Source organism: Budorcas taxicolor, chromosome 19 (genome assembly GCF_023091745.1).
Source record: "Budorcas taxicolor isolate Tak-1 chromosome 19, Takin1.1, whole genome shotgun sequence".
Lineage (NCBI taxonomy): Eukaryota > Metazoa > Chordata > Mammalia > Artiodactyla > Bovidae > Budorcas > Budorcas taxicolor.
In genome coordinates this window covers 41,857,101-41,884,329 of record NC_068928.1, presented here as the reverse complement: position 1 = coordinate 41,884,329, position 27,229 = coordinate 41,857,101, and the positions used below count along the sequence as shown (strand labels likewise).

The window sequence follows — 27,229 nt, the reverse complement described above, 5'->3', positions numbered from 1 at the left end:
TTTCTCTGTGTATCTGTCTCTGTCTCTCTTGGTCTCCTTCTGTCTTTTTCTGTGTGTCTCTGCCCTTGCATCTGTCTCTCTGCCACGCACACACATCTCACTCCTTGTTCCTCAGCTCTGTGTCCCTGATGGTGGGGGCGTCTCACTAGTTCATCTTTCAGTATCTGTTGGTCTTTGCCTCCCCCCATCTCTGCCTCTAAGTCTGGGTCTGTGTCTCTCCAACCTCTGTTACTCTCACGAGGCGTCCCAGGGAACAGGGCAGCCAAATGTCTCTGACTGCAGAATAAGGTGACAAAGCTTCCCCTGGCGCTGCCATCACCTCTGGCCCCTCCAACTGCCAGGAGAGAGGACTGTCAGGTTCCAGGAAAGACCCTGAAGCTGGCCCACCTGCCCTGGCTCCTCTGCTAAGAACTTGAGAATTGGGGGCTTTGGTTCCTGACTGAAATATTCAGTGTTTTCTTCTGCCACAAGGCCCAGGGTCACAGGCCTGGCAGCGGGGCTGGGGGTTCAGAGTGTTGAGAGGGAGAGCCCTTGTCTGTGACCTTGAGCCGAGGGAAAGAGGTGTTCCTCAGGAGGCTTCCTAGGAGCCTTCCTCAGAGGGAGGCTGATTTGATGCTTTTCTTTTTCCTCGAAGCAGCCAAGCTCAACGCACCCACCCCAGGCCCAGCTTCCAGATCCAAACCACCGCTGTGTTCCCCGCCCTGTTCCAGACATTTCTGCCAACTGCCCCAGGGCCTCGGGGCCTTGTTCAAACAGCCTCCTTGCCCTGTCCCCCTGTCTCCTCACTTCAAGGGGCCTCTCCTTGCTGCCACGGCCTCTGGTACAGGAGCAGCTGTGTTGGCTGTTTGTTTATCTGACTAAAGTTTCCTTGGGTGGGGTGCAGACCAATTCCATAGGTGCTTTTTTCCCCTCTGCAGATGCCCAGACCAGAGACCAGGCTGACCCTGCAGTGCCCCCACTGCCCTCCCCAGGCCCCCTTCAGACTCTCCTACCTCCCCAGGCCCCACGCATCTCCACCCTCCTGATCTCAGATCTGTTGATCCCTACATCTGATGCCAACAACCCCCTCCCACTGGCCAGGCAGGAGACGAAGCTATGACACTGCCCTGTACCCCCATCCCTCATCTAGGGCACGGGAAATACCCTGAGAAAGTATTGGGAATTGGAACCCATGAGTTCTCTGGGTGTTCCCAAAGAGAAACATGTGGGGTGTGGTCTTCAGAAAGTGGGAGAAGTCTGCCCGTGTGCCTACCCACCCTCGTTGGCCGAGCCTGGAGCCAGTGGTAGAATGAGACTTCAGGAAAAGATTCATTCTCTAATGGGTTTGGGGACCCCTCCCAGGATTCATCCCAGAATGATCTCCCTGAGACCCCAAGGGTCTTTCCGTCCCTGGACTTTGCATGACAACGTACTACGTACAGAACCGCTACATCCTGCCCGATGAAACCTGGAGAGTTCATAAAAATCCCGAATCCAGGCAGTCTGGACTCGACCCCAGTCTCCTCATTCCCCACAGCTAGGTCTCCTCCCAGGATGGAGCCAGAGCTGCTCTGTGGGCAACAAGGAGCCCAGGCTGCCTCAACTGTCCCTCATCTCGCGCTCACCCACGCCTCCTCCACCTTCACAGTCTGTGATGGAGACGTCTGGTCCCCACCCATGTCTCCAGCAGCGAAGGGAGTGTAGGGGCCCGAGTCTTGTGACCTCGTTCTGAGATCTGCTGTCCTAGTTAGCAGCTTCCCGAGGGGAGAGGGACACCAGAACCTTTCAGAGATGCTTGCATACCATCTGGGTGCTAATTGGGAATGGGAACGTCCCTAGTTGAGGCCAGGGACAGCTATTCCGGGGCCACAGGATGGGGTGTGGGGGTGGAGAGGCCAGAGGGGGGATCAGGAAATTTCCCCAAATAGCCTGGCCAGCAGCCACATGTGGGAGCTAGGCCCGGGGGAGGGGGGCCACACAGCCCAGCTGGGCAGGTGGGGAGCAGGCAGCTGGCCAGTTGACACATGGTCTTGAACCTCAAGCTGGGCAAGGGGCAGAAATGAAGAAGGACTGGTACAGTCTCCTTTTTTTCTGCTAAAATGGAATTCTCTGGAACTTGCAGTGGAAGACTATGTCCCTGCCCTGTCTCTTTAACTCTCCCACGGGCCTTTGTAAGCCCTAACCCATCCCCCAGCCCTTCAATCAGGTGACACTGATTTATTCATTCATTCAACAAATATTTATTGGGACTTCCCTGGTGGTCTAGTGGTTAAGACTCTGCACTTCCATTGCAGGGGGGCACAGATTTGATCCCTGGTTGGGGAACCGAGATCCCGCAAGCCACATGGCACAGCCAAAAAAACAAACAAAAAACCTCACGAATATTTATTGAGCACCTACCATGGGTTGTGTTTTCTAGGTCCTGCCCTGGGAATTCAAAGAGAAATAAGATGAGGGGTGAGGGAGCAGGGATAAGAGAGCATACAGGGAGGCAGGCAGGGCATTGACCTTAAAGAGGGGGAGGAGGGAAGGCCTCTCATGGTATTTCAGCATCAGCTACAGGAGCGAGAGGTAGGAGCCAGGAGGAAAACAGAGCTGCAGGCAGAGAACAGGTCTTGAGATCCTCTGGGGTGAGGGAGAGCTTACTGTGCTCCGGTAAGAGAAAGAGCCACTGTGGCTGTAGCAAAGTATCCTAGCAAGGCAGGGAGGGGCACAAAAACAGATCTGAGGGGCACGGGATATTTTGACCTGGACATTTTGACCCCAAGGATGTTTTGAATGCAAACATTTGAAACCAAAACATACCAACACTGAAGACTTCTTCAGAAAGTGCTTTCCCGTTTGAACTCTGTTCATCCAATTTAATTCCTTCATCAGATTTTTCCATTTTTTTCCCCTCTATGGTACAAACACATTTCCTTTTTTTTTTTCATTCTATTTTAGCTTTATTGAAATTATTTTCACTGGCATCAATTCTGTATATATTTTGCAGCCGAGAATTGATTCGCTGATCAATTTCACAATGATTAAAGGCCCCCGACCCTGCTCTCCACCATTGTGTGAGTGACTGGGTAACTCCGCCAATTTTGGAAGATTCGAATATAAACAGATTTGTGTTCAAGATTGGATTCTTGTGTCCACTTTAGCCAACAACAAGTTTTCTTGTATCTGGTTCTAGCTATTACCAGTGTTACTTGTACCAGCCAAAGTCTTAGGTGGAGAGTTGCATTCATATCTCAGTTAATCTGTGGGCAGGATCATGGATTGCAGAGAAGAAGGGTTTTGGGGAGGTGGATAGGAGCCAGATCTCCTAAAGTAAGAGAAGCCCTTGGAGGTTTTAGGCAGGAGAGTGACATGTTCAGATTTGCCTTTTAAAAAGTCTCCTCTAGGGAATTCCCTGGTGGCCCAGTGGTTAGGACTGAGCTCTTTCACTGCTGAGGCCCAGGTGCAATCTCTGGTCAGGGAACTAAAACCCTGCAAGATGCACGGTGCTACCAATCAATCCATCAAATAAAAAAGCTCCTCTGGCCACGTGGAGAACAGACTGGGAGGGTGGTGGAGGCAGGGAGGCTGATGAGGAGGCTGTTGTGCCAATCCAGGTGGTAAAGAGAAGTCAACAGCTTGAAGACAGGTTAGGGAGATAGAAAGACAGGGTAATTCCATCTTGCTTCCCGGATCCCAGCACAACCCTCCCCACTCTCTCAGAATGTCCTCCATGTCATATCCCACACCTCAGCTCCTACCATCACTTTCTCTGAGGTCCCAGATACCCCAGGGTTCGGCCACTTGAAGTTTGTACAGGGTAGAGACCAAGAACTGGGGTGTTTTCCTTGGGGCTGTCTCCCAGTCTGTCTCCTGGCTGAATGTGGTGAGGGAGGGTCAGGGATGCCCTGCTGAGGTTGGGGTTCGGGGATGGAATAGCCCTCAGATCCACCCACCTAGAGCACGTGGCTAGAGCAGCCAGGAAGACCACAGACTTGGCCATGAAACAGACCCAGACACAAGGCACTTGTCTGGTCCATGGCTCTGAGCTCTGGGTGTGACCCTGGGCAGGGGTACAAAGGGGCCTCTGTCAGTGCGGGGCACAGAGCCCACCTGGGCCAGGCCAGGCGCTGGAGGAGTGAGGAGGTGGGCTCTAGGGTGTTTGAAGAGAGAAGGCTTGAAGTAACTGACCTGAGGTTTGGGTGTCATCTGGGGCAAGTCACTTCCTGTCCTTGACCTGTCTGCTCACCTGTGAAATAGAATCTGAATCCCAGCCTCCCAGAACTAGCTGCATTGTCAGGACTGACTTTGTTGATGAAAACTTTACCTTCCTGGAATCGTGTATTTTAAAATATTATTTAACAACCACACATGCTGATCACCGGGTACCTGTTTCCAAAAACACTGTAGAAACATTGACTCATTTAATCCCTGTAAAAACCCTCTAGGAAAGATCCTATTTTATCCTTGAATCTGCCTGCAGTGTGAGAAGATCCATCCTTGGGTCGGGAAGATCTCCTGTAGAAGGGCATGGCTACTCACTCTAGTATTCTTGCTGCAGAATTGTCCATGGAGAATTCCATGGACAGAGGAGCCTGGCGGGCTACAGTCCATGGCGTTGAAAAGAGTTGGACATGACTGAGCGACTAACACTACAGATGGGGAAACTGTGGCACAGAGGTCGCCAAGGCCACACATTTGGGAAGAGGCAGGAGTAGGACTTGAACACAGTGGAGGCTATAGCTATACTATGCTATTTCCCTACAGGAAGGGGTGATCATCCCTTAGGCCAGGGAGCCCAAGCACAGGGTGGGGGCCCTGATTCTTCATCAGGGATGGAGAGGGATTCAGGAACACCTCTGCCTTGAGGAGCATAACCATGTAATCTCTCCCTCCCAGAGCCTGGCCCCTAGGACAGGGCTATGAGTGACCAGAGACCCAGGACAGGAGAAGAGGGTGGAACAGGGAGTTACAGGAGCAGGTCACAACCCTGCCACCTTTGGCCCAGTTGTGGGAGCAGCTGTGACCAGCAGAGGCTGGGGTAGGTGTGGTATGCCTTCAGCTAGGACTAGCCATACCTGTGGGGTGCCAGACTTGGAGCCACGTGGTTGGAGGAAGGCCAGGGTCTGGCTGGACATAAAGCATGGACATGTAACAGAATGGAGTCGGAGGCTTCTGCCAAGGGGCTGAGGATGCTGGAGAAACAGAGCCCAAGTCCACAGCGTCAGGACTTTCGGTCTTCCTGGAAAGCCTTTGAGCATGTGCAGAACCTGAGTTAAAAAGGAGGCGAGGCTTACCAGGCTGAGGTCAAACAGGCCAGTAGCTTACATCCTAAGCAGCAAGTGGTCCAGTGTGGGCGTGGCTCAGGACTGGACGTGGAGAGCTGTGAGTGCCAAGCTCTGAGCTGGTACTTGTTCTTCCAGATGCATCTCGAGGCCTGTCTGCTCTTCGGAATCACCTGGATGCTTGTTAAAAAGGCAGACACCAAGCCTCACTCCAGATTTTGAATCCCTGGGATGAGAGCCCAGCCCAGGATGCCTGACAAGCTCCCTGGTGATGCTCACATAGCCAGGCACATGGGAAAACTGCCAGGTGATGGGTTCTCACCCTTGGCTGGGCATCAGAATCACCTGGGCAGAACCGAAAATTCCTGGTGCCCAGGCTGCAACCTGGACAAATTCCATCAGAATCTCTGAGGAGGAGTCCCATCATTTTCAAAGCTGCCCAGGTGATTCCAGTGAGCGGCCATAGTTGAGTATCTTCGAGCAGCCCTGACCCTTATCTCAGGCAGCTCTGGGCTGAACTGTGCCATCCTCAGAGAGTCCTTTCCTGGCCACTTGTTCTCCCTGACCTTGTGCGTTTATCCACTTATTGACCTGACCATCCTAGATTGCAAGCTCCATGAGGGCCCCTTAAGACTTTTGTTCATTGCTGCATCCCCTAGGCATAGAATGGAGGGCCTAGCATACAGAAGACGCTGAACAGGTATTTACTGAGTGAATTTATCGAGTCCTTCCTCTGTGTCAGGCCCAAAGGGAGATACTCTCCAAAATCTCAATTTTCCCAACAAATCCACAAGGTAGATACTTTTGTACCCATTTTACAGATCAGAGAGGTGAAGCGGCTTGCCCAAGGTCTGAAGGCTCCAGAACCCAGGCTTTGTCCTGGGCCCTGAACTGCCTCCCAGCCAAGGGCTTTGGGCAGCCCCTGCTGTGGGAAGCAGCCTGACAGCCTGGAGGCTGAACGGAGGGCCTGGGCAACCGAGGGTATGTTGACTCAGCCCATTCCCAGGGCGTTTCTTGGAAGCTCTCTGCTGGTTTTGAAAGGCTTCCTTCATGGCCTGCAATGGCTGTGTGCTTCCACCCACCCGACTAATTTGAGAGGAGGACTCCTTGATGCGGTCGGCAGCTGCTCCCTGGCCAGCAAGATGGACCATGGCCATCCCACCATCTCCCTCAGCCAGTGTGCTCGGAGGCTGTCCCCTCCCTCCTGCCCCAGGTGACCCCAGATTCTCAGGGTCATTCTCAGTGCTCCCCTGCCTTCATTCTTCTAAGGTTAGCATGTGTTAGGTTCAGCTACTTATACTGAGGAAGAGGGGAAGACCTCAAAGTCCAGGAAGGTGGGAGAATTCTGCTGGACAAACTAACCAAAGAAAAGCATCAGGAAATGAAGGGTGGGTTGGGGAAACTCAAAGATCTAAATTTCCTTAGGGTTGATCCTGGCTGGTAGTCAGGGCCTCTCCTGGCCTCTTCTGAATGCAGCTCTTTAAGTAGGAAGGAGGGTAGCCTAGATCCTAGTGAGGACCCCTGGGCCCTCAGCCATTCCTTCTCTTCCATGGGGCAGTATGAGCAAGTCCCCGCAGTAAGCTGACTGCCTTCTAGCCTGCTGCTGTTGCAATGAATATTCTGGGGAGGGGGCCACCCCTGCTGTGGACACCCTAGTCCCCAGCCTCCTCTCCTCCCGCTCCAGCCTCTCCTACATGACCCAGGCAGCTTTGCCCAGCTGGGTGAGGAGGTTGAAATAATTTCCGTTGCGCTGGCAACAAACACAAGTCGGATATAACTCTGGACTAGGGAAGACGGGACAGGCTGGCAGTCTTGAGTGGCAGGATGATGGGCAGGAGGGGAGGGGTCTAGTCTGGATATGCAGACGGGCACTATGTGTTGGGAGAGGAGATTATTTGTGAGGTTTCAGGGGTTCCACCCAGGCCCATTTGTCTTTCCTCTCTTTTCGCCCAGTTAGTTTCCATTGCATAGCTGGGGGAAGTTCTTTCTGCAGTCTTACCACTGTCCCTCCTGCTTTAACTAACAATGTCATCCCCTCACATTATAATGGCTCTTTACAGCCTGCAAGGTGTTTTCTATTTGTTATCTTATTTAATCTTCTCAGCTGTCAGCCTTGGGTTAGACGAGTTATTATTAGTTAGTGTTAGCCCCATTTCATAGATCAGGAAACTGAGATGTGGGGAAAATGGCCATGTTCCCAGTCACAGGTCAGTAAGTGGCAGAGTGATATGTAAGTGCTTGTTTGCCTGATTACAAGTTACTCTAGTTTTCATGAGGCCCCCCTCCCCAAATTACTCTCACAGACACACACATACCCTTTACCCCCAGCTCCTCACTCTTCCATGTCACCACAATTCAGAAGCAGCCCAGGCCTGAAAAGGTCATGGTGTCCATCCCCCTGCCTCTAGGCCGGTGCAGTGGAGCCTCCATGGGGCCCATATCTGGAGCTCATCTGGCCATGGTCCAGGAGAGGGTGATGGTGGCAAAGGCGGGGGAGTCGAGGGTGTCAGCTGCTGCTGCTTCTTTTTGAGCAAAGACTTTTAAAGGTTAATGTGATAATCTCATCATGATTACTGCAAACTAAGGACCTCATGCTCATCCAAGAATCTATTACTAGTCATGCAGGAGGGGCGGGGAGACTGCACGGGGCCCACCCCGCCTCCCCACCGCCACCCTCACGCATGTTGAGGGGGGCCGAGCCTTTCAGTTTTACGTTTTGTTTTTAGTGGAAAGAGGTATTTCTAGATTGTGGTAAGGATGCTTGGGTCTCCCTACTTCAAGACCTGGACCAAGGGATCCCAATCTTTCACTTTTACATCTAAGTTACTGTTCTAGGAGGGGCTGCTGGTGGATCTGGATGCAAGGCCAGAGATCTCAGAAAATCAGGGACCTGGGAGGTCATCACACCCCCCCCACCCCATCTTCCCTGCTGGGCAACCAAGGCCTGTTGCTGTTGTCCCGCATCACGCCTGCCCAGAAGTAAACCAATTAGCACCGTGTCTGGTTCTGTGTTCCCAGCGCCTGTCTCATTATTTGGGGATTTATGTCTCGGTCACCGTGAAGGACGACTGTCCCGGTTTCCACTGGGGGGAGCCCGGCCAGCCATAGAGCCCAGCGGGCGGCAGGAGGTGGTGCTGTCCTGCTTGGGGGCAGGATGGGGATTTAATTTCAGGGGGATTTGCAAGCAGTGGGGAGCCGCCCTGGGCACATGGTGGCTTCGGGCTATTTTAGGAGGCAAAAGGCTGGCCCTGTGGGGGGAGGGCTCTCAGCTTTAGCGATTCTGCCCTTTCAGTGGGAGTGGAGAGGACCTGGGATGGAGGAGGCAAGCCCACCTGAGGTTGAGGCTTCTCCCAACTTCCTGAAACTCAGGGCCCCAGAATGAGTCTGTACTTCCAACCCCAGGTGGGGCAGTGAGCAGAACACGAGCTGCTGACTAGGTAAGGGTCTTTGGCTCCTCTCCTGAGCCCCTCTGTTGTAGACTTTCTAAGTGGGGTCCTTGGTGTTATTAGAAGGAACAATTAATATAACCATCTCACACATTTGTGATAGGAATTATATTTACTGAGTGCTTAGGGAAGGCCCCATGGCACAGGGGAAAGGGCACAAGCTTAAGGCCAGACACACCCGGCTCCCATTCTGTATGGGTCACTTCCAAGCTGGTAATGTGGGTTATGTAAGCCCTGTCACCTCTCTGAGCCCCAGTGCCCTGTCTCTAAAGCGAGGACCATAACGCTGCATTAATGACGCCTGTGTTATTAACTGGGCACAAATTATGTCAAGCACGCCGCAGGGATGATCTCTCATCACCCTCTGCCATGTTAGGATGTGTTAATTGTCCTGTTTTACAAATAAGGAAACTGAAGCTCAGAGAGGGAAAGTAACTTGCCTCGGCCCACACAGCCAGAGCAAGGAACCCGATCCGTTTTCTGTGCCCACAGTGAGGGTTGGTTCATTCCTTAAATCCAGCAATATGTGTTGGTTATCTTTGATATGCTGGCACTGTTCTAGGGCTGGGGATTCATCACAGACAAAACAGAGGAAACGGAGGGACTTCCCTGGTGGTCCAGTGGCTAAGACCCTGCACTCCCAGTGCAGGGGCTGGGGTTCGATCCCTGGTCAGGGAACTAGATCCCGTATGCCACAACTAAAAGTTCCCACATGCCACAACGAAGATCAAAGATTCCATATGCCACCCCGCCCCACCAAGCAGCCAAATAATACATATTTTTTAAAAATACGGAGGAAGAGGAGATAATGGGTTGAGACTGAGCAGCAGGGAGAACTGAGTCGGCCAGTTAGAGACACAGTGGCTTTATTTAGACTGAGAATTATTTTCTGATGGCATTATCGGGGGAAGGTGATAACTAGGGGATGGAACCCCTCCTTGGAAGATGCTAGGTGGGAAAGGGAGCACCAGCATCCGAGCAACCCCAGCTGTCAGGACTAGGAAAAGGGTTTCCGTGTTGTCTTCCTCCTCATCCCACATTTATAGGAAAAAAGTCTGGGTGTATTGGGATAAGGCACTATGAGATAGAGGAAAGAAGGCCTAGTGTTTAGAGTCAACCAGATGGGGTTCAATTTCACCCCTTTCTGGCTGTGTGACCTGGGGCAGGTAAACTAACCTCTCAGAACCTCCCTTTCCTTATCTTAAAAAAAAAAACTGTTTATTTATTTTTGGCTATGCTGGATCTTCGTTCCTGTGCACGAGGGTTTTTCTCTAGTTGTGACAAGCAGGGGCTACTCTTCGTTGCAATGCATGGCCTTCTTATTGCTTACGGAGCACAGACTCTAAGTGGGCGGGCCTCAGTAGCTTTGGCACATGGACTTAGTTGCTCCTCAGCATGTGGGATCTTCCCGGACCAGGGATCGAACCCGTGTTTCCTGCATTGGCAGGCGGATTCTTTACCACTAGACTGCTAGGGAACCCCCCTTTTGTTATCTTTAAAGTGGGGAGAGGAATGCTGACTTTTCAGGGCTATTTGGGAGGAGAAAATGGATCAATAAAGATGTGGGAAGGGGCTTGAAAACAGAAGGCTCACAGCTAGGAGCTGTGTTGTGTGTGTGTGTGCAGGGTCGGAGTTTGGGGGTGTGTTATCCTGGTGTATCTAGGTGAAGCCACGTCTTTGTGATGGCACTCAGCTGGCACCTGTGCTCCTGTTGAATGATTTCAACAGGCCAGGCAGAACAGGAGAGCCAGCAAGCCTAAATACAAGGTCCGGTGCTCACAGTGCTAGAGATCGTTCTCTGGGTGACTAGATGGGGAGGCTGAGCTCGCCAGCAATGACATGAAAATAAATGAGGGAGGTTTCATGAAGCCTTGGCTCTCTATAGAGCTGACTCAGAAGTGCAGAAAAGTTAACAGTGGGCAGCATTAATAGAGGACAGGATAGAGGGTCGGGGGAGGTGATTCCCTCCCTGGCTCTGTCTTAACGAGGTCATTGAAAGCCTAAATATGCTTAAGAGGGATATGAGTGGGATCATAAAACCTCTGGAGACAAGTTTTTATTGAGTTGAGTGGTTCAAGTCCCTTGGTCACCATGCAGGGTACTGAGCAGAAGGAAATGAACAAAGGCCCAGAACTAGCCCCGTCAGCACAGTGGTGTAGCCTGGGCAGGGTCTGGGGACAGTTACAGCATGATAAGTGCAGTGTTAGGGTCCCATACAAGATGCCCTAGGAGCATGTAGGAGGGGCTTCCTGGAGGAGGTGGCCATGTCAGGGGAAGAACAGCTGAGGGAAATGGGTTTCTTTCACTGAGCAGAGAGATCCCTGAAGAAGAGGCTGACAGCCATGTTCAGCTGGCTGTGGAAGGTGGGGAGGGCTTTTTCTGCATTACCAGGGAGCAGATCTGGGCTTCCCTGGTGGCTCAGCAGGTTAAGAATCCACCTGTAATGTGGGAGACCTGGGTTCGATCCCTGAGTTGGGAAGATCCCCTGGAGAAGGGTACAACTACCCGCTCCAGTATTCTGGCCTGGAGAATTCCATGGACTGTATAGTCCATGGGGTCGCAAAGAGTCGGACATGACTGAGCGACTTTCACTGAACCACCAGGGAGCAGATCTAGAACCCGTGCTCAGGCATTACAGGAAAGCAACTCTCAGCTCCCATACTGATGGGCTTTCTGTCCTTGAGACCCTCCATCAATGGGACGGGCCATCTCGAGAAGCAGTGAGTGCCCCGTCCTCAGCACGTTCAAGCAAAGGCCAGAGGCTAACTCATCAGGGACAAGTTACAAAAGGGACAAGATGACCTCTAAGATCCCTCCCAGGTCTGACCAACTGCATGCAGTTTGTTATGGACAGACATAGGATGTGGACCATGACAGAGGAGACGTGGTCGGATCAAGTTAGAGGGTGGCTGTGTTGGGGGTGTGCTTGCCAGGTGCTGCCATGTGACTGTCAGCTGCAGTCTGCACTTACTGGTTTTTGAGTAACCCCTTCACTGAGATATGTCACATACCATACAATTTGCCCATTCAAAGTGGACACTTTAATGTGGCTTGACTCTTGGAGTGGGAATGAGTTCATGCATTCATTCCACAACTCTTTATAGAGCATTTATAGAGCTTAGCGCTGGTGCTTCCAATACCTGGAAAATAAAAGCCCTTTCCCCACGGGGGAGATAGGTAAGTGTCTAGGCAAAAGCATTGCATCTTGGGAGATGTGCTTAAAGGGAAAATAACCAGGGCCTGGGATAAAGATAATAATAACCGGGCTGGGGAAAGGGGGTCCTGGGGAGGTGATAGTGGAGTTGAGGCCTGAGTGGCAAGGAAAAGGCCTTGTGAAGATCAGGGGAGAGTTCCAGGCGGAGGGAACAGCAGAGACCTCAAGACAGGAGTGAGTTGGTAGACGTGAGAACCAGGAAGCAGTGCCAGGAGCTAGCAAGTGAGACATCACCAGGGCTCCCCATGGTGAGACCTCCTCTCTGGAAGGCCTGTTTCACACGAAGGCTGGCTGGAGCGTGAGGTGGGAAGAAGGGCACTGGTCCATATTCTTTAATACAAGAGCCATTCCTATCGCCTTTCTTTGAGACTCTCCAGTAATGGAATGATGGCAGGTTCTGTTAGGAGGTTATGCCATCAGCCCCTGCCTCCTGCCCTCCTCTGCTTGGCTTCATTTTCCTGTCTCATGCCCCAGTGTGGGCCAGAGCCAGTGCACTGATTCCCTGGGAAGAATCAGAAATGATCCCCAGCCACATACACCAATGATGTTTCCCCAACAGGCCCACTGATTTAATCCCCTGACCTGCGGACAACCTGAAGTCTCCCATTTGCTCCTGACTTCATGTGTGACTTTGAGCCAGTTACTAAACATCCCCAATCTTTCATCTCCTGGTCTGTAAAATGGGGATCAAACCAGTCTGGGGCAAGCTGTTACGAGGATTGAGTGCCATCCCTCTTGGCACTCAGGAGGTACTCCATGAATGTCAGCTTCCTTATTCTCCCTGAGCTTCCCCCACAGAGGGGCTGGTTTACAAAAGGGTAGGGAAGGGTTCCCAGGTGGTGCTAGTGGTAAAGAACACGCTTGCCAAAGCAGGAGACACCGGTTTGATCCCTGGGTCAGAAAGAGCCCCCTGGAGGGCATGGCAACCCACTCCAGTATTCTTGCCTGGAACATTCCATGGACAGAAGAGCCTGGTGGGTTACAGTCCATAGGGTGGCAAAGAAGCGACTTAGCATGCACAGGCAGGGAAGGTCACAGCAGGCCAGTGCGGGGTGGCCAGTGCGGGGTCCCCTCCCCCCAACTCTGGGACCCTTTGGAAGGTGAGGGGCACTCAGGACTGGCCAGCCAAGGGTAGGGAGGCTACTCACCGATGGGTCCAGCCCTGCCGCCAGAAGAGCCCCTGCGTCTCCCCTGTCTGCTGCCCGGGGAGCCCCAGCGCCAGGCCACTTTCCCGACCCGCTCTTCTGCGCTCCGCTCCGGGCGGCGCGGCTCCTGGCACCTGCTCCCCGTGGGCCGCCCAGGGGCGGGCTCCGGGGACGCGGCGGCTGCCCCGAGACGCGCGGGCCCGGGACTCATCCGCCGCGCACCTCCGGGAGCCAGGAGCCGGGAGCCGCCGAGAATCCCGACCGCCCCGGGCGGCCGCGGACGACTGGATGCGGCCCCGCTCGGGTCGGAAGCGCCCTTCAGGTAGGCGCGGGCGCGGGCCGTGGGACCGCACTCCCGGCTCCCCATCCCGGACCGACGCGCCGCTGGGACTGAGCGCCCAAGGGGGCCCGCGCGGGGTGGGGGTGTAGGTGGCTCCGTAGGGCTGGTGGCAGCAGCGAGGACCCTACCCTGCCTTGTGTTTTGGGAAGGTGGGCGACAAGAATCACGGCTTAACCGGAAACCGAGGCCGAGAGGGGGGACAAGGGTGATGGCCAGAACTTTTAGCTCCCAGGAAGTAGGGGAAGGGAGGCTAGCGACCATAGGCCAGGGACAGCGAGACTCATCCCGAGAAGGGACAATTCTCCGCAGACAGGGGGATCGACCACAGAACCTACCTTTTTTGTCTAAGTTCTTTAGAGACTCCAAAAATCAACTCCCACCCCATCAGCCCCTGAGATAGAACAGAAAGGAAGGGGTGGGGGATGGGAGACCTATTGTCTTTTGGGGGTGGGTGGGTGCAGAGAGTACACTCATCCCCCCCACTCCGTCACCCCCATCTCCATTATTCACAGTCATTGGAGGCCGCCTTGCCTGCCCCTCCTCCTTCAAGCAGAATGCCTCCTCTTCTGTCAGGGTCAGAGGTAGAGGCTGGCCCTCCTGGCCTTTGTGGGAGGCAGGATTCTGCCTCACCCCGCCCCTCCCCACCCACCCCCACCCCCGCCCGACAAATCTCAAACAGTCCCAGGACCTCTCAGCCCTCCTCCCTCTGGCTGTCTCTCTCTCTCCCTCTCTCTCTGACTCATTCTCTCAGCCCCATCTTGGAAGTGCTGACCCTGGGGCCGTCACGATGCGGAGCCTGGTTTGGGGGAGCTAGTGTTCAGGCTTTCGGGGACTTGGGCCGGGACAGCAAGCAGTGGATGGGGCTGGACTGTGCCAGGGTCCTGGGCAGGGGCCTTGGTGTGGGCCGGGGGCTCTCCTGTACAAAGCAGGTTCCTAGGCCTTGCCTGGAAGCAGAGGTCAGAAGAGGGGACACTGAGGCTAATCCCCCCTCCCCCACCTTAGAGGCAGCTGCTCTGCGTTACCACTGTGGGCCCTTCGAGGAGGGATGCAGCTGAGATAACAAGAAAGACTTCCTTCCGGAGGGTGGCCAGAGGTTCAGGGGAGAATCAGTGTCCAGGAGAGGCAGCCCTTATCTCTAGGGTGTTCAGAGGAAGGAGGCCCTCTGGGACTCCCAGCCAATAGGGGGTGAGGATAGCCTGGGGGGATGGTGATCTCACCTCTGGACCATTGCTCTTGTCACCTCTCATGCCCTCTCTCTTGCTTCCTTGGAGCCAGAGTGTTGACTTTCAGCACCACTTAGCCAGCTCACTCCTGAAAACCCCAGCACCCAGCCGTCCCCAGGGAAAGGTGACAGGCTTCATCTCTCATCACTTCGGATGGGACAACAGACATGACTGCCTTGGTTTGTCCAGTGGATCCCTCCCACCCCCACCCACAGCAGCCCAGCCTCAGGGCCTCCTGCCTGGCAAAGTGGGGATGTGTGAGCTGGGGGTGGGCATGGCTGCCCCCAGTCGGACCATCCCACTCCTCTAGGTGGGAGTCTCTGACTCCTTTGGGGAGTCTTGGGTATGACCGTGGGTGACCCCAGCTCTCTGGGCCATCCCCTGGGGGTGCCGCTCTGTGGGGGCTGCACAATGAACACCCTGCAAGGTGTCAGCCTTGGGAGAGCAGAGTGCTTGGTGGTGGCTCCTTGGGGGCCTGTAGGGGGCAGCCAGGCCCAGGAGGGCTCACATTCCACAGGACAAGAACAGATGAGGCCTCTCTTCTTCCAGACACGACCTCATACTCCTGCCTGTGACCCTGTGAGTGATGGGATGGGGGCTGCCAGGCTGTGCACCCCTTCCCCCTGCATCATAGGATAAGGCCTGTCGTTTCGATTGTGAGCCTCAGTTTCCTCATCTGTAGAGCCTCACAGGGTTGCTTGGTTGCTCTGAGGGTTAACAGAGGTGATGTCTGTCCAGTGCCTGGAAGGCAATGGGCACTCGCCACAGGGCAGTTCTTTCTCTGTCCCCACCCCACCTTCCTCTGGCCGCTGAAACAGACAAATACAGCTTGGCGTCCCCCCTCCACCCCAACCTTAGAGGCAGCTGCTCCCTGTGGCCACTACAGCACCACCTGCAAGGGACCTAAGAGATTAGCCCAGCCCAATCCGCTCTCCTTAAAGACAGGGAACTGAAGCCCAGAGGGGCAGGGCTGGCCCGACTTTGGCCAGCCAGCCAGGCTCCCTTCTCAGAGGCAGCGCTGGGGACCTGGCTTGGGGAGGCGAAGGGTAGATATTGGCAGACCTGGGGGAAAATACCAAAGTGTAATTGGGCTCATTAAGGATTAGGTGAGGGAGCCCTTCATGCCCTGCCAAAGGCTGGGGACAGGCCTGGAACCCTCCTCTTCTGTTAACCCTTTGCAAAGACAGGTCTTCCCCAAGAACCCCCTTCCCCAGGATGCAACCACTTCCCGCTCTGCACTCACGGCCTCCGAAGAATTTCTCTCTAGCCATCTTTGGGTAGTGCAGTTTCCAAGGATGCCACTGACACCTGGGGCCCCGAAGTCCACTGACACTCAGCAAGAAGGGGTGGAAACGGGCTCTGGAGCCATATCTGAGTGCTCCCTTCCCCCAAGGCCCCTCTACCTCCGCGAGGACAGACATATAGACAGCAACCTCGTGTGTGTGCTAAGTCGTGTCTGACTCTTTGAGACCCAATGGGCCATAGCCCTCCAGGGTCCAGGCAAGAATACTGGCGTGGGTAGCCATTCCCTTCTCCAGGGGATCTTCCTGACCCAGGGATTGAACCTGGCAGGCAGGTTCTTTACCACTAGCGCCACTGGGAAGACAGCCACCTTGGTCTCCATCAATTCTCCTGTGCTGGCATGAGCCTGCCTTCAACTGGGTGGCTCCCTCCCTGGTCCAACACCCCCCCCACCCCCACCCCCGCCCCCTGCTGCAGGAAGGTGAGAACAGAGGGAAATTTATCCTCTTCCTGTGTAAATTACAGACTCCTGGGCACACCTATGCTCTTTTTCTCTGCTTTCACCAGGTCTTTTCCTGAATTAAGTCCAATTCTCCCCCGTCTTCATACCCTCTCTTCCTAGTCTCTCTGGCTCTGGCCTCCCCGCTCCCTGCCCAGGGGGTTGGCATCTCCCTGCCTGGCATCTGGGACAGTAAGGGCTGGGCAGCCCTGAGCCTCATCAGGAGCCCTTTTTTTGCATTCGTAGTCCCCCTCCCCACCCAGAAGTTCAAACCAGGGCATAACAGGCTTTACAGTGAGAAAGAAAGTGAAGTCGCTCAATCGTGTCTGACTGACTCTTTGCAGCCCCATGGACTGTAGCCTACTAGGCTCCTCCGTCCATGGAATTTTCCAGGCAAGAGTACTGTAATGGGTTGCCATTTCCTTCTTCAGGGGATCTTCCCTACCCAGGAATCAAACCCAGGCCCCCTGCACTGGGAGTTCAGAGTCTTAGCCGCTGGACCACCAAGGAAGTCCCCCAGAAGCAGCTCTTACACTGTCTGTCTATGTACTTTGAAGCAAGTCCTCTCCCCTGCTCTGGGACTCAACTTCCTCTTCTGTTAAAGAGAGCGTGTCCTGTCCAAATGTGGGTCCAGTGAGGGTGAGTCATGCTGGTTCTGAATAGAAGCCAGCACAGGGTGTGCTGACCTCTTAATGCTCACAGCAGGGGTTAGACCAACATGTGTGTGCGATAAAAACTGCCCACCCCTCCGCATTTCTGGCTAGGAGCCGTGGCTGAGCTGGAGTGGTGGAGCTCCCAAGAGGACAGCTGGGAAGCCTGTGTTAGGCAGGGCAGGCTGCAGCAGGCCCAGCAACCTGGCTGGTGGGTACACAATGAGCCCCAGAATCCAGGCGGGCCCTGTGAGCCCAGAGGCTGTATATCATGGGGGTTTAATCAGCCCCGTGGCAGATATTTGCCTGCTCTCTTGGACCATGTCCTGGGCCTGCCTGTCATAAACTGCTCTGAGATTTCAAAATACCACTGTCCCCCTGCTGCTGGGGCAGCCTGCTCTCCTGGGCAAGGCCAGAAAATCTCACTCTCCTGAAGACTCTTCCCCCTGGCTGATTGGACCACCCCCATCCCCATACTTGTACCTGGTGCTTTTTTCCTGGTCCGCTTTCCTTCTGAGAGAGCAGGGGAAGACTTGTAAAGGCAGGAGAATCGCTGTGATGACTTCCATCTAGAGGTGAGAGGATGTAGAATCTTACAAGGTGATGGAGTGACTTTCCCGTGTGCCCTCTGTGGGCAGAGCTGTCCCCTGGACTCCAGACATGATGTCCAGGAGTTTGTTATGGCTCAGAGGGGCAACCTAGTTGCCTCAGAAGTGTGGAGGAGTGGAGTCTACCCTCCTGGGTCGGAGTTCTACCTCTTATCTTCCCGCTCGACGCTAGCTGCGCTATCTGGAGGCTGTCTCTGGTACTGCAGTCCAACCAGACCCGCCTGTAGAAGCAGCTCCCCCCCACCGCCTTGGTTTTCACATGGTATCCTCCCGTGTCCATGTGAGGTGCTGTGCTCGGTCGTGGCCGACTCTTTGCGACCCCATGGACTGTAGATCACCAGGCTCCTCTGTCCACGGGCTTCTCTAGGCAAGAATACTTGCTTGGTTTGGGTTGTCATATCCTCCTCCAGGGGATCTTCCCGACCCACGGATTGAACCCGTGCCTCTTTGTCTCCTGCACTGGCAGACGGGTTCTTTCCTACTTGTGCCACTTGGGAACTCTGGGCATGACTGTGTCCACAGTTCCTCCTTTTATAAGAACACCAGTCATATGGGGTTAGGGGCCCACCCTAACTCCATCTTAACCTAGCTAATAGCATTTGCAACGACCTTATTTCCAAATAAGGTTGCACTTCATATTCTGAACTGCTGGAGATTAGGATTTCAACATACGACTTTGAGGTGGGGACAGATGTTCAGTGACAGCCTCATTCCATGAGCTGGGCACAATGACACCCGCACCAGGACTCAGCTACACTGTGACATGCATACAGAGTGACACAGATTCGCCCCAACAGACAACAAGGTAACCGAGACATTCACAGTGACCCAGGTACACCGTGGTAGACACATAGGGTGACAGACGAAGGGACTGCACTCACAAGCTGCAAAACACAGACACATCCCAGATTTAAAAAACCGATGTTTATAGGACCCTGAGGGGTATTTTACAGAGAGCAGCTCGTCTAATCCTCACAATGTGTGTGACTTGGGAACTGCTCATCACCCCATTTTACAGATATACAAATGAGAGGACTGAGGCTCCAGTCACACAGCCAGGAAGTGACAAGCTGAGGTTTGAAACCAGGTAGGAGTCATTAATTGCTCTTAATTGCTGTGCCACTCTGGTCCATTCACTCACACTCCCCACACGCGTAATGACGGCCGATTTTGTGGGCACATGCCCAGAGAAGTGACAAGCAGTTTACTGAGAGCAGGGGGTGGGGTTCAGGGACAACAGGCAAGGTTCTTGGCTGTGAACTTGAGAAATGAATTTGCTTTGTTCGGATGTGGGCTCCACCACTAGGCGTGTGGCCTTATGGGAATGTTACAGCCATCACTTGTCTTCATTGGGTCTAATTTGCAAAATGAACACAAATCTAAAGACACAGGAAATGCCTTTTAAGACGGTGTACTAGTTTGCTCAGGGCTTCCCAGGTGGTGCTAGTTGTAAAGAACCCTCCTGCCAATGCAGGAGATGTAAGAGACACAGGTTCAGTCCCTGGGTGGGGAAGATGCCCTGGAGGAGGGCATGGTAACCCACTCCAGTATTCTCACCTGGAGCATCCCATGGACAGAGGAGCCTGGTGGGCTATGGTTCATGGGGTTACAAAGAGTTGGACACAACTTAGCAACTTAACACAGCAGCACATTAGTCTGCTCAGGCTGCCATAACAAAGAACCACAGACTGAGTGGCTTGAACACCAACTATTTATTTTCTCCCAGTTCTGGAGGATAGAGGTTTGGGTTCAAGGTGTAGGGTTGGCTTCTTCTGAGGCCTTGTTCCTTTGCTTGCAGACTGCCATCTTTTTTCTGGGTCTTCCCATGGTCGTCTCTCTATAGCTGTGTCCAAATTTCCTTTTTTTTGGCTGCCCCACGAAGCTCATGGAATCTTAGTTCCCCGATCAAGTATCGAACCCATGCCCTTGGCCGCGAGAGTGCGGAGTCCTAACCACTGGACCACCAGGGAACTTTTGAAATTTCCTCTTCTTAGAAGAGCACCAGTCATATTGAATTAGGGACCACCCTGATGACCTCATCTGAACTTGATTACCTCTTTAAAGGTCCTCTCTCCAAATTCAATCACATTCTGAGGTACCAGGAGTTAGGACTTCAAGTCATGAAATTTGTGGGGAGAGAGGACGGGGTCATTGGGCACAATTCTGCCCATATAAGAGAAATGGGCTCAGTCATCCTCACTCAGGCCCAAGCCAGGGGTCAGCCCCAGTCTGGGGGAAAGACACAGTTCCTGACCTTAGGAATCCTCTGTCCTCGTGGGGGAGACACAGGCCCTGCCCTCAGGAAGCCCCCAGCTAAAGCAGAGGCAGGAAACGTGCACACAGATTCTGGAAGGAAGTGAAAATCAACCCAGTTCAGTCTGAGGAAGGTCATGGGGCAGAACAGAGCCCATTAGAGGCAAAGTCTGGTGGGAAAGATTCAGAGAAGGGAGTCAGAAAGGAGAAGAGGAGGGGCCTGGAGGGGTGGTGTGCATGCTCTGCAGGGCCCAGGGGTGTGTGTGTGTGTGCGTGTGTGTGCGTGTGTGTGTGTGCGTGCGTGTGTGTGTGTGTGTGTGTGTGCTGTGTTCCGCAACCCAGGCAGCAGAGCCCAGATTTCCACTGAAAACACCAACTGTTGCCATAGCCCGAGTGGCCAGCACAGCAGGGGGTATTGGGAGCCACGTGGCGAGGGGTGGGGATGGCTTCACATGCTGTCACTGTGTCACTGTGTGTGAGTGTCACTGGCGCTGGGCACTGGGAGGCTGGGTTTCTGTAGTCCCTCCTCTGGCCCAGCAGCTTCTGCGTCTCCAGCAGGTACCACAGGCCTGCCTGTCCCAGGATTGTCTGCGTCTGGGCTCTGGCAGGGGCTGAGAGGGCTCCAGGGTCCCTCAAATGTGACTCTATCAGCTTCCCTGCTGCCTCTCCCTCAATTCTCTGAGGCCCAGTCTCCCTCTGAGTGCTTTACTCTGAGTCCCTAAGCGCCAGGCTCCCAGTGTATGGCCATCTCTTTTGTTTTAAACCTTAAAAAAATATATTTTTTTAGATTATTTATCTGACTACAACAGGTCTTAGTTGCAGCATGAGGGATCTAGTTCTTTGAACAGGATTGAACCCAGGCCCCCCACATTGAGAGTGAGGAATCTTAGCCACTCGATCATCAGGGATGTCCCAGTGTGAAGCCATTTCTGATACTCTTCCAGATATTCCTGCATTTCACTGCTGCTTTGTCTGAAATAGCCCCCATCTTGCTCCCTTTGGCCATTCTTGGGCTGGGGCTTTCAGAAGGAAGGCCCCCGGGAGGTCCAGCTGGGACAAAGGGCACAGTCATCTCTGGGTTCCGAAGCCCTCTCACTCCTTTTGTGTGTTTACCGCACTCACCTTTGTTTATCTGCCTCCCTCTCTGCCCAGGTATGAAGCGGCCACTGAGCCCATCTCCCGTGGGTGAGAAGGAGCCCCCCGTATCTGAAGCTGCTGAGTGCCCCCCTCGGCCCCCAGAAGCACCTAAGCCCAAGCGGGAAAGAAAACGGCCCTCGTACACCCTCTGTGACGTGTGTAACATCCAGCTGAACTCAGCGGCCCAGGCCCAGGTGCACTGTGGGGGGCGGGCCCACCAGAGGCGCCTGCGGCAGCTCAGCCTTGAAAAGACAACCCCCGGGCCAGGTCAGTCAGGAGGGGCGCTGCCTCCAGACTTGGTTCTGGGTCCCTGTGAGGGGCTCTGGGTCTCTGGTCTTTCTTTGTGGAGTCCTTTGATCTGAGGGACCCTCAGTGGGATCTTAGGGTCTCAGGCTTCTCAAAGACCATCCAGTTTTGTTTTGCATCGGACAGCTCTCTCTGGGGTCTCTCAGGGCCTGGGGTCTGAGGCCTCCCCTGGATCTGGGGCTCTTCCTGGGGGATCTTTTAGGACCACGTCCCCTAAGTAGCATTTCTCCAGCCTGGAGCCCCCTGGAAGGTTGTTTTCCAGTTAAGGGACTCACCAGAGTGTCCTGGTTTTCTGCTCTGGTCTCTGCAGGCCAAGGTCAGTGAGGTACACAACACGCCAGCTTAGGGCTGAAAAGTGGTCAGGAGAATGGGGGTGAGGGAGTGCGGGGGGCAGGGAAGGCCCCCTCCCTCTGGCTGCCGGACTCCCGGCCAGGATTTCGGCCTCTCCCTGGCTGGGGTGCCGCTGCAGAGGTTTGGCTGAAAGAGGGCCACTGGCTACGAGGCAGATTTCTGGGCAAAGTGGGTGAATGGATTTGTCAGGATGATTCCAGCTGACAGGCGCATGGGAGTCATGGGAGAGATGGGCAGCAGTCGGCTGCTGGCGGCAGGGGAAGCAGGTTCAGAAGCAGGCCCAGCATGGGAGGCGGGAAGGGCTGGAACTTCTGCCTGGTTCCTGGAGGCAGCCGCAAGAAGCGTGCCCTGCACACACACCCAGCAGCCCAGGGTGCTTTTGAGGGCTGCCTGCTGTCCGAGTGCGTGTTCATGGGGCAACCTGTGTTCCCAGTACTGTGCTGGGGCCTGGAGACGAAGTCCCAGTTCTATACCCGCCCCCACCGCCACCTCTTGCTCCCACTATGACTGAAATCTTTCAGGCTGAGATAGGAAAAGACCAGATGAGTGCTGTGGGTGGCACGTGGGACATGCCCCCACGGGAACAAAGGAGAAAGGGTGATTCTACCTGGGGGTACCACAAAAGGCTTCTTGAAGGAGGGGGCTGCACTGAGCTTTGGAATAGGGGTGAGGGGAGGAGGGATGTCTCAGACAGAGGACACTGCAGGAGCAGAGCTGGGAATGCTCTAGTGGCTGGGACTGTTTCTCCCATCTGAGCATTCCCCCATCGGGGCTGGACCTCAGGACGTGACTCTGAATAAGAGCATATTCGACTGTATGCGTGCGTTCAAAGTCATTCATTAATTCATCAAATGCTTAGCTGCTGTCTGAGGTATTCATATTTTTTCCTTTATTAGTATTTTTTTATTGAAGTATAGTTGATTTGCAGTGTTATGTTAGTTTCAGGTATACAGCACACTCAGTTTTTTATATATATATATTCTTTTCCCCTATGGATTATTGGGAAAGTAACAAAATATTGAGTGTAGTTCCCTGTATTGTACAGTAAGTCCTTGTTGTATTTCTCTTCATTGATCTTTATTGAGATATTACTGACATATAACAAATGTCAGTAAGTTTAAGGTGTACAGTGTGATGATTTGATACATATATATATTATAAAATGATTACCATAATGTTAGTTCATATTGCCACCCCTCACACAATTATGATTTTGTGTGTGTGCACTGATAACAGTTACGATCTACTTTCTGAACAACTTTCAAGTATATAAGGCAGTATTGCCAATCAGGGGCTTCCCTGGTGGCTCAGATGGTAAAGAATCCACCTGCTATGTGGGAGACCTGGATTCGATCCCTGGAGAAGGGAATGGCTACACAACAGTCTGTGGGGTCGCAAAGAGTTGGACACAACTGAGCGACTTCACTGTTCACACACTCCAGAATTCTTGCCTGGAGAATCCCCATGGACAGAGGAGCCTGGAGGGCTACAATCCATGGGGTCGCAAAGAGTTGGACATGACTGAGCAGGCACACACTTGCAACAACTCACAACAACTGGGGTACGTGAGAAGGAAGGGGGTGGGATGAAGGAAACACATTCTGGAGTCTTTTCTGCAGGACTTGGTGACTGATGAGATGTGGGGCCAAGGAAACAGGACGTGCCAAGACGGCCCTAGCCTAGAGGATGCAATGATGGGCAGTTCCATGATCAGAAAGGAAGCTCTCAGAGGAAGTGGGGCTGGAGGGTAGGGGTGGCTGGGGAAGGCCATTCCTGTGGCCAGAGGACTCTGTCCCACCCCTGCTCCCCTCTAACTCGGGCTCTGCAGGCCCTCCTCCTGGGCAGTGGTTCTCCTTCCTCTCCCAGTATCCCAGGGTGGAGGGAGCATGTGGGGTGTGAGAGAAAGGACCACAGCACCTAGAAACCGGTGGCCCAGACAGGCTGCCCAGAGGGAGGGAGTCCCCCTTCACTCAGCTTCCCTTTTCTCACAGCCCTAGTACGGGCCAGGTGTGGAGTCACCAGGAGGACTGAGGCCTGGTACTCCCCTCCAGATTGCTAAACAGGACCTGGTAAGTCACCTGTCTGTGCATCCCTGAGCCCTTGGGCCCTGTGCTGGCCCAAGGCGGGATGCCAGGATTCTGCGCTGAGCAGTGCTGGCCCCTCAGTCCACGTGGCAGACCTTCCCACCACCATGCTAAAAGGGGCGAGCATCACTGTGGGAGCATGGCGGGAGGGTGGTGATGGCTGTGACTAGAGCAGGGATGAAGCCAGAACCCGCAGGTTTCTGGGAACTCTGGAATCCCGGGGCTCCAGTGGGGAACCGGTGCTCCATTAACCTGGTTATCTTCGAACCTACTTCAGGCCATGACCCCCCAGCATCCACCCACCTCTCCCATGGACTCTCCTGTCTCCTTGGCCTCCTGAGAGCTGGGGGTGGGAGAGGCAGCCCACAGCAAGCGATGCTAGCAACTTCCCCCGGGGGTGGGGCGTAGGGACCTCCATCCTGCTGAAGGTCTTTCCCAGGCCTTCATGAAAAGGAAGAGGGTGGGCCAGGGGGTTCTCTCTGCCAGAGCAGAGAGACCTGAGGAAGGGACTGGGCCAGAGCAGAGAGACCTGAGGCCACAGCTGACTGGGGCTGGGACTTCCCAGGTGGCGCTACTGGTAAAGAACCTGCCTGCCAATGCGTGAGACTTAAGAGATGTGGGTTCGATCCCCGGGTCAGGAAGATTCCCCTGGAGGAGGGCATGGCAACCAACTCCAGTAATCTTGCCTGGAGGATCCCATGGATAGAGGAGCCGGGTGAGTTATGGTTCATAGCATCACAAAGAGTCGGCCACAACTGAAGCAACTTAGCATGGACTAGAAGCAGGCAGAGTCACACCTACTGGGAGGGGGCTTGAGGTGAAGTGTGAGGAGCCCTTAACACACTGCTCTGTCCTTGGACGCCTGAGATCTCAGGCCTGTGGCAGCCAGGAGGGCCACCCCGCCCGTTCCCTGGGAGGGTGCTGAGGGGGTGGGGGTGGGACGGCCCAGTCAGGCCCCTTGGAGGCTCCCGTTCTAGAAGGCCTCCTGGAGCTGTCACTCTGATTAGGGGTCTATGGGACTGGAGCCTTGCTCAGTGGCAGGCCGTCACGGGCAGTGAGGCGGGATCGTGTCTGGAGGATCCTGTCCCCGAGGCTTCTATGGGAGGGAGACGTGGGGGGCCGTTCTCTCTCTGAGCTTCATCCCCAACGCCTGGGTCAGAGCCCTCCTTACTCAGCCTTACCCAGCTTCTACCCGGACTGAGCCTGGAGCACCCAGGAAGGGGCACTGGCTGGGAAGACAGCAGGAACCCCACCCTTCCCCCCAGCCCCTACTCCAGGTCATTCCCCTACTTGCCTTCCTCCCCATTGATCTCCCACACAGCAGGCCCTTTCATCCTTCAGGAGTTCATCTTGAGCCATCTTTCAGCCGCCCTGCCCCTCCTCCTGTGAGAGGGGTGGGCACCAGGAACCCTGGCTCCAATATGGCTGAAGTCAATGACCCTACTGACCATCACAGACACACACAAACACATACACACACATGCCCCTAAACGACTGTAGGTAGTTATTGAACATCCACAGAGATAAAAGGTTTGCTGGCTCAACCCTCCACCTCCAACCTCTAGTGCGGATGTGGGGACAGGCTTAGGGGACAGACACCTGGACCTCGATCTGGGGGGACCGAGAGCTGTGATGTACACCCAGCACCAAGCTGAGCATGTGCTTAGGAGATGAACTGTTTGCAAAGCACTTCCATGTGCAGTGCAGCACAGCATTCCTTTCTTACCCAGACATCCCAGAGTGTGGATGACTGGCATTCAGCCCTCATGTTAGAAACTGAACTATATTAGAGCTCAGAGAGGGTAAGCAACAGACCTAAGGCCACACAGCCAGGTTCAAATCCCAGCATCTCTGACTCTAAATCCATCTCTTGTGCCCTCCCCACCTTGTGACTGTTAAGAGAGACAGAGCCTTAGTGCTTCAGGAATGGGGAGGGGGGATGACCCAGAGCAGGTGTACAGGCCCCCAGGACAGGCTGATCAAGCATGCAGGGCCCATGCCTTGGTGTCCTCAACTGAAAAATGGGGAGATGCCAGCCATCTCCCGCTCTGCCTAGGCTAGCTAGGGACAGGGAGGGGAGCCTCCTAAATCCAGTTGGTTCCCTCCCCCCGCCCCCGCCGTCTCTTGGCAGGACTGACCCAGCTGGCCCATCCCATCCGCTGCCCCCCATCATTGCAACATGACACCAGAGGGGAGAAAAGGGCATTTCAGAAATGTCTTAAGCTCTGGCTTAAGGGGAGTGAAGGGTAGACCCTAAGGAGGACAGGAAAGCAGAGATGGAGGCAGACTGTGTTGGATTTCAGGGCAAAGATGGCTGCAGTTGAATCAGACGTCCCTGTGCCTTTGGGAATGAGAAGGCATCAGAGAGGCAGGTGGAGGCTGTTCCCGGCCCCGTGCCCTCAGACCTGGCTCCTGTTGTAATCAGTCCCTCCATCTCCTCTCCTAGTCTTTGCCTGCAGAAACCTCTGGCTGCATTCTGAGCCCCAGAGATCAAAGACCTTGAGCTTGGGTCATGCCTGAGTCACTGGTTTGATGAGCTATTCACCCCCCACTCCCTGCAGATGGATTAATTTCAGTCCCATCAGGAGGTCCCCAAAGCCCTCCAGCCTGTCCCCCCACGGCTTCAGCATCTCCCTTGGTTGCCAGTTCCTCCTCAGTGGCCCCTCCCAACTCATCCTGAGGCCTCTGCATGCACGTCTCCCCTTGGCTCCCCCAAGGCCTTCCAGGTGGTTCAGTGGAAAAGAACTCACCTGCCAAAGCAGAAGATGCAAGAGATGTGGGTTCGGTCCCTGGGTCAGGAAGATCCCCTGGAGGAGGGAATGGCAACCCATTCCAGTATTCTTGCCTGGAAAATTCCATGGACAGAGGAGCCTGGCAGGCTATGGTCCATAGGGTCTCAAAGAGCTGGACACGACTAAGCACGCACACAGCACCCCCAAGGCCAGTGAGAAGTTCTTGCAGTCTAACCAGCAGTGCCTCCTGCTGGTGCTCTCCTTAATGCTAGGTGATGTAAGTGCCCTCACTGACCCTGGACAGCCTCCCCACCCCCTGCCAAAGGTGTGAACCTGACCATCAGCACCTCCCCCTAGGGACCACCAGGAAAGGCAAGGCTGTCTGGGTGGAGAATTAGGGGGCTTAGCTCAGATCCCTGGCCCCACAGAAGACAAAGTTTCTGTCTGTGTCTCTAGGTGGGTTAATTAGCTCTGGGCTTGAGTTTCCTTCCTCTGAGCATACCCGCAAGCCCTCCCCCCAGAGCCTTTTCCTAACAAACCTGTTTTCAGGGGCTGCTGCCACCAGCCCCTCCCCAGATCTTCTTTGCAGCTGGAGAACTGGCTGCTCCAGAGATTATGGGTTATTGTCTGGTGGAGACAGGATGCTGAGGGGGTGGGGGCTAGCGCTGGGACCCGGGGCTTGGAATGCGAGGCTGGATCCAGCTGTGTGGCTTTTGGCTGTCTCCCCTGCCGCATTCCACCCCACCCTCCCGG

At 54.4% G+C, this 27,229-nt stretch overlaps 1 protein-coding gene across 1 annotated transcript in view; it reads left to right on the top strand.

Moving 5' to 3' along the window:
• The first annotated feature begins 13,274 nt into the window (after positions 1 to 13,274).
• The window catches only part of ZNF385C (zinc finger protein 385C), a 41,631-nt gene continuing 27,676 nt past the window's right edge, over positions 13,275 to 27,229 (top strand). Inside the window, exons 1-2 of the mRNA XM_052657985.1 lie at positions 13,275 to 13,373; positions 21,019 to 21,270. Coding sequence (XP_052513945.1) covers positions 13,340 to 13,373; positions 21,019 to 21,270 — 286 coding nt within the window. The 5' untranslated portion in view covers positions 13,275 to 13,339. The remainder of the gene's footprint in view (positions 13,374 to 21,018; positions 21,271 to 27,229) is intronic.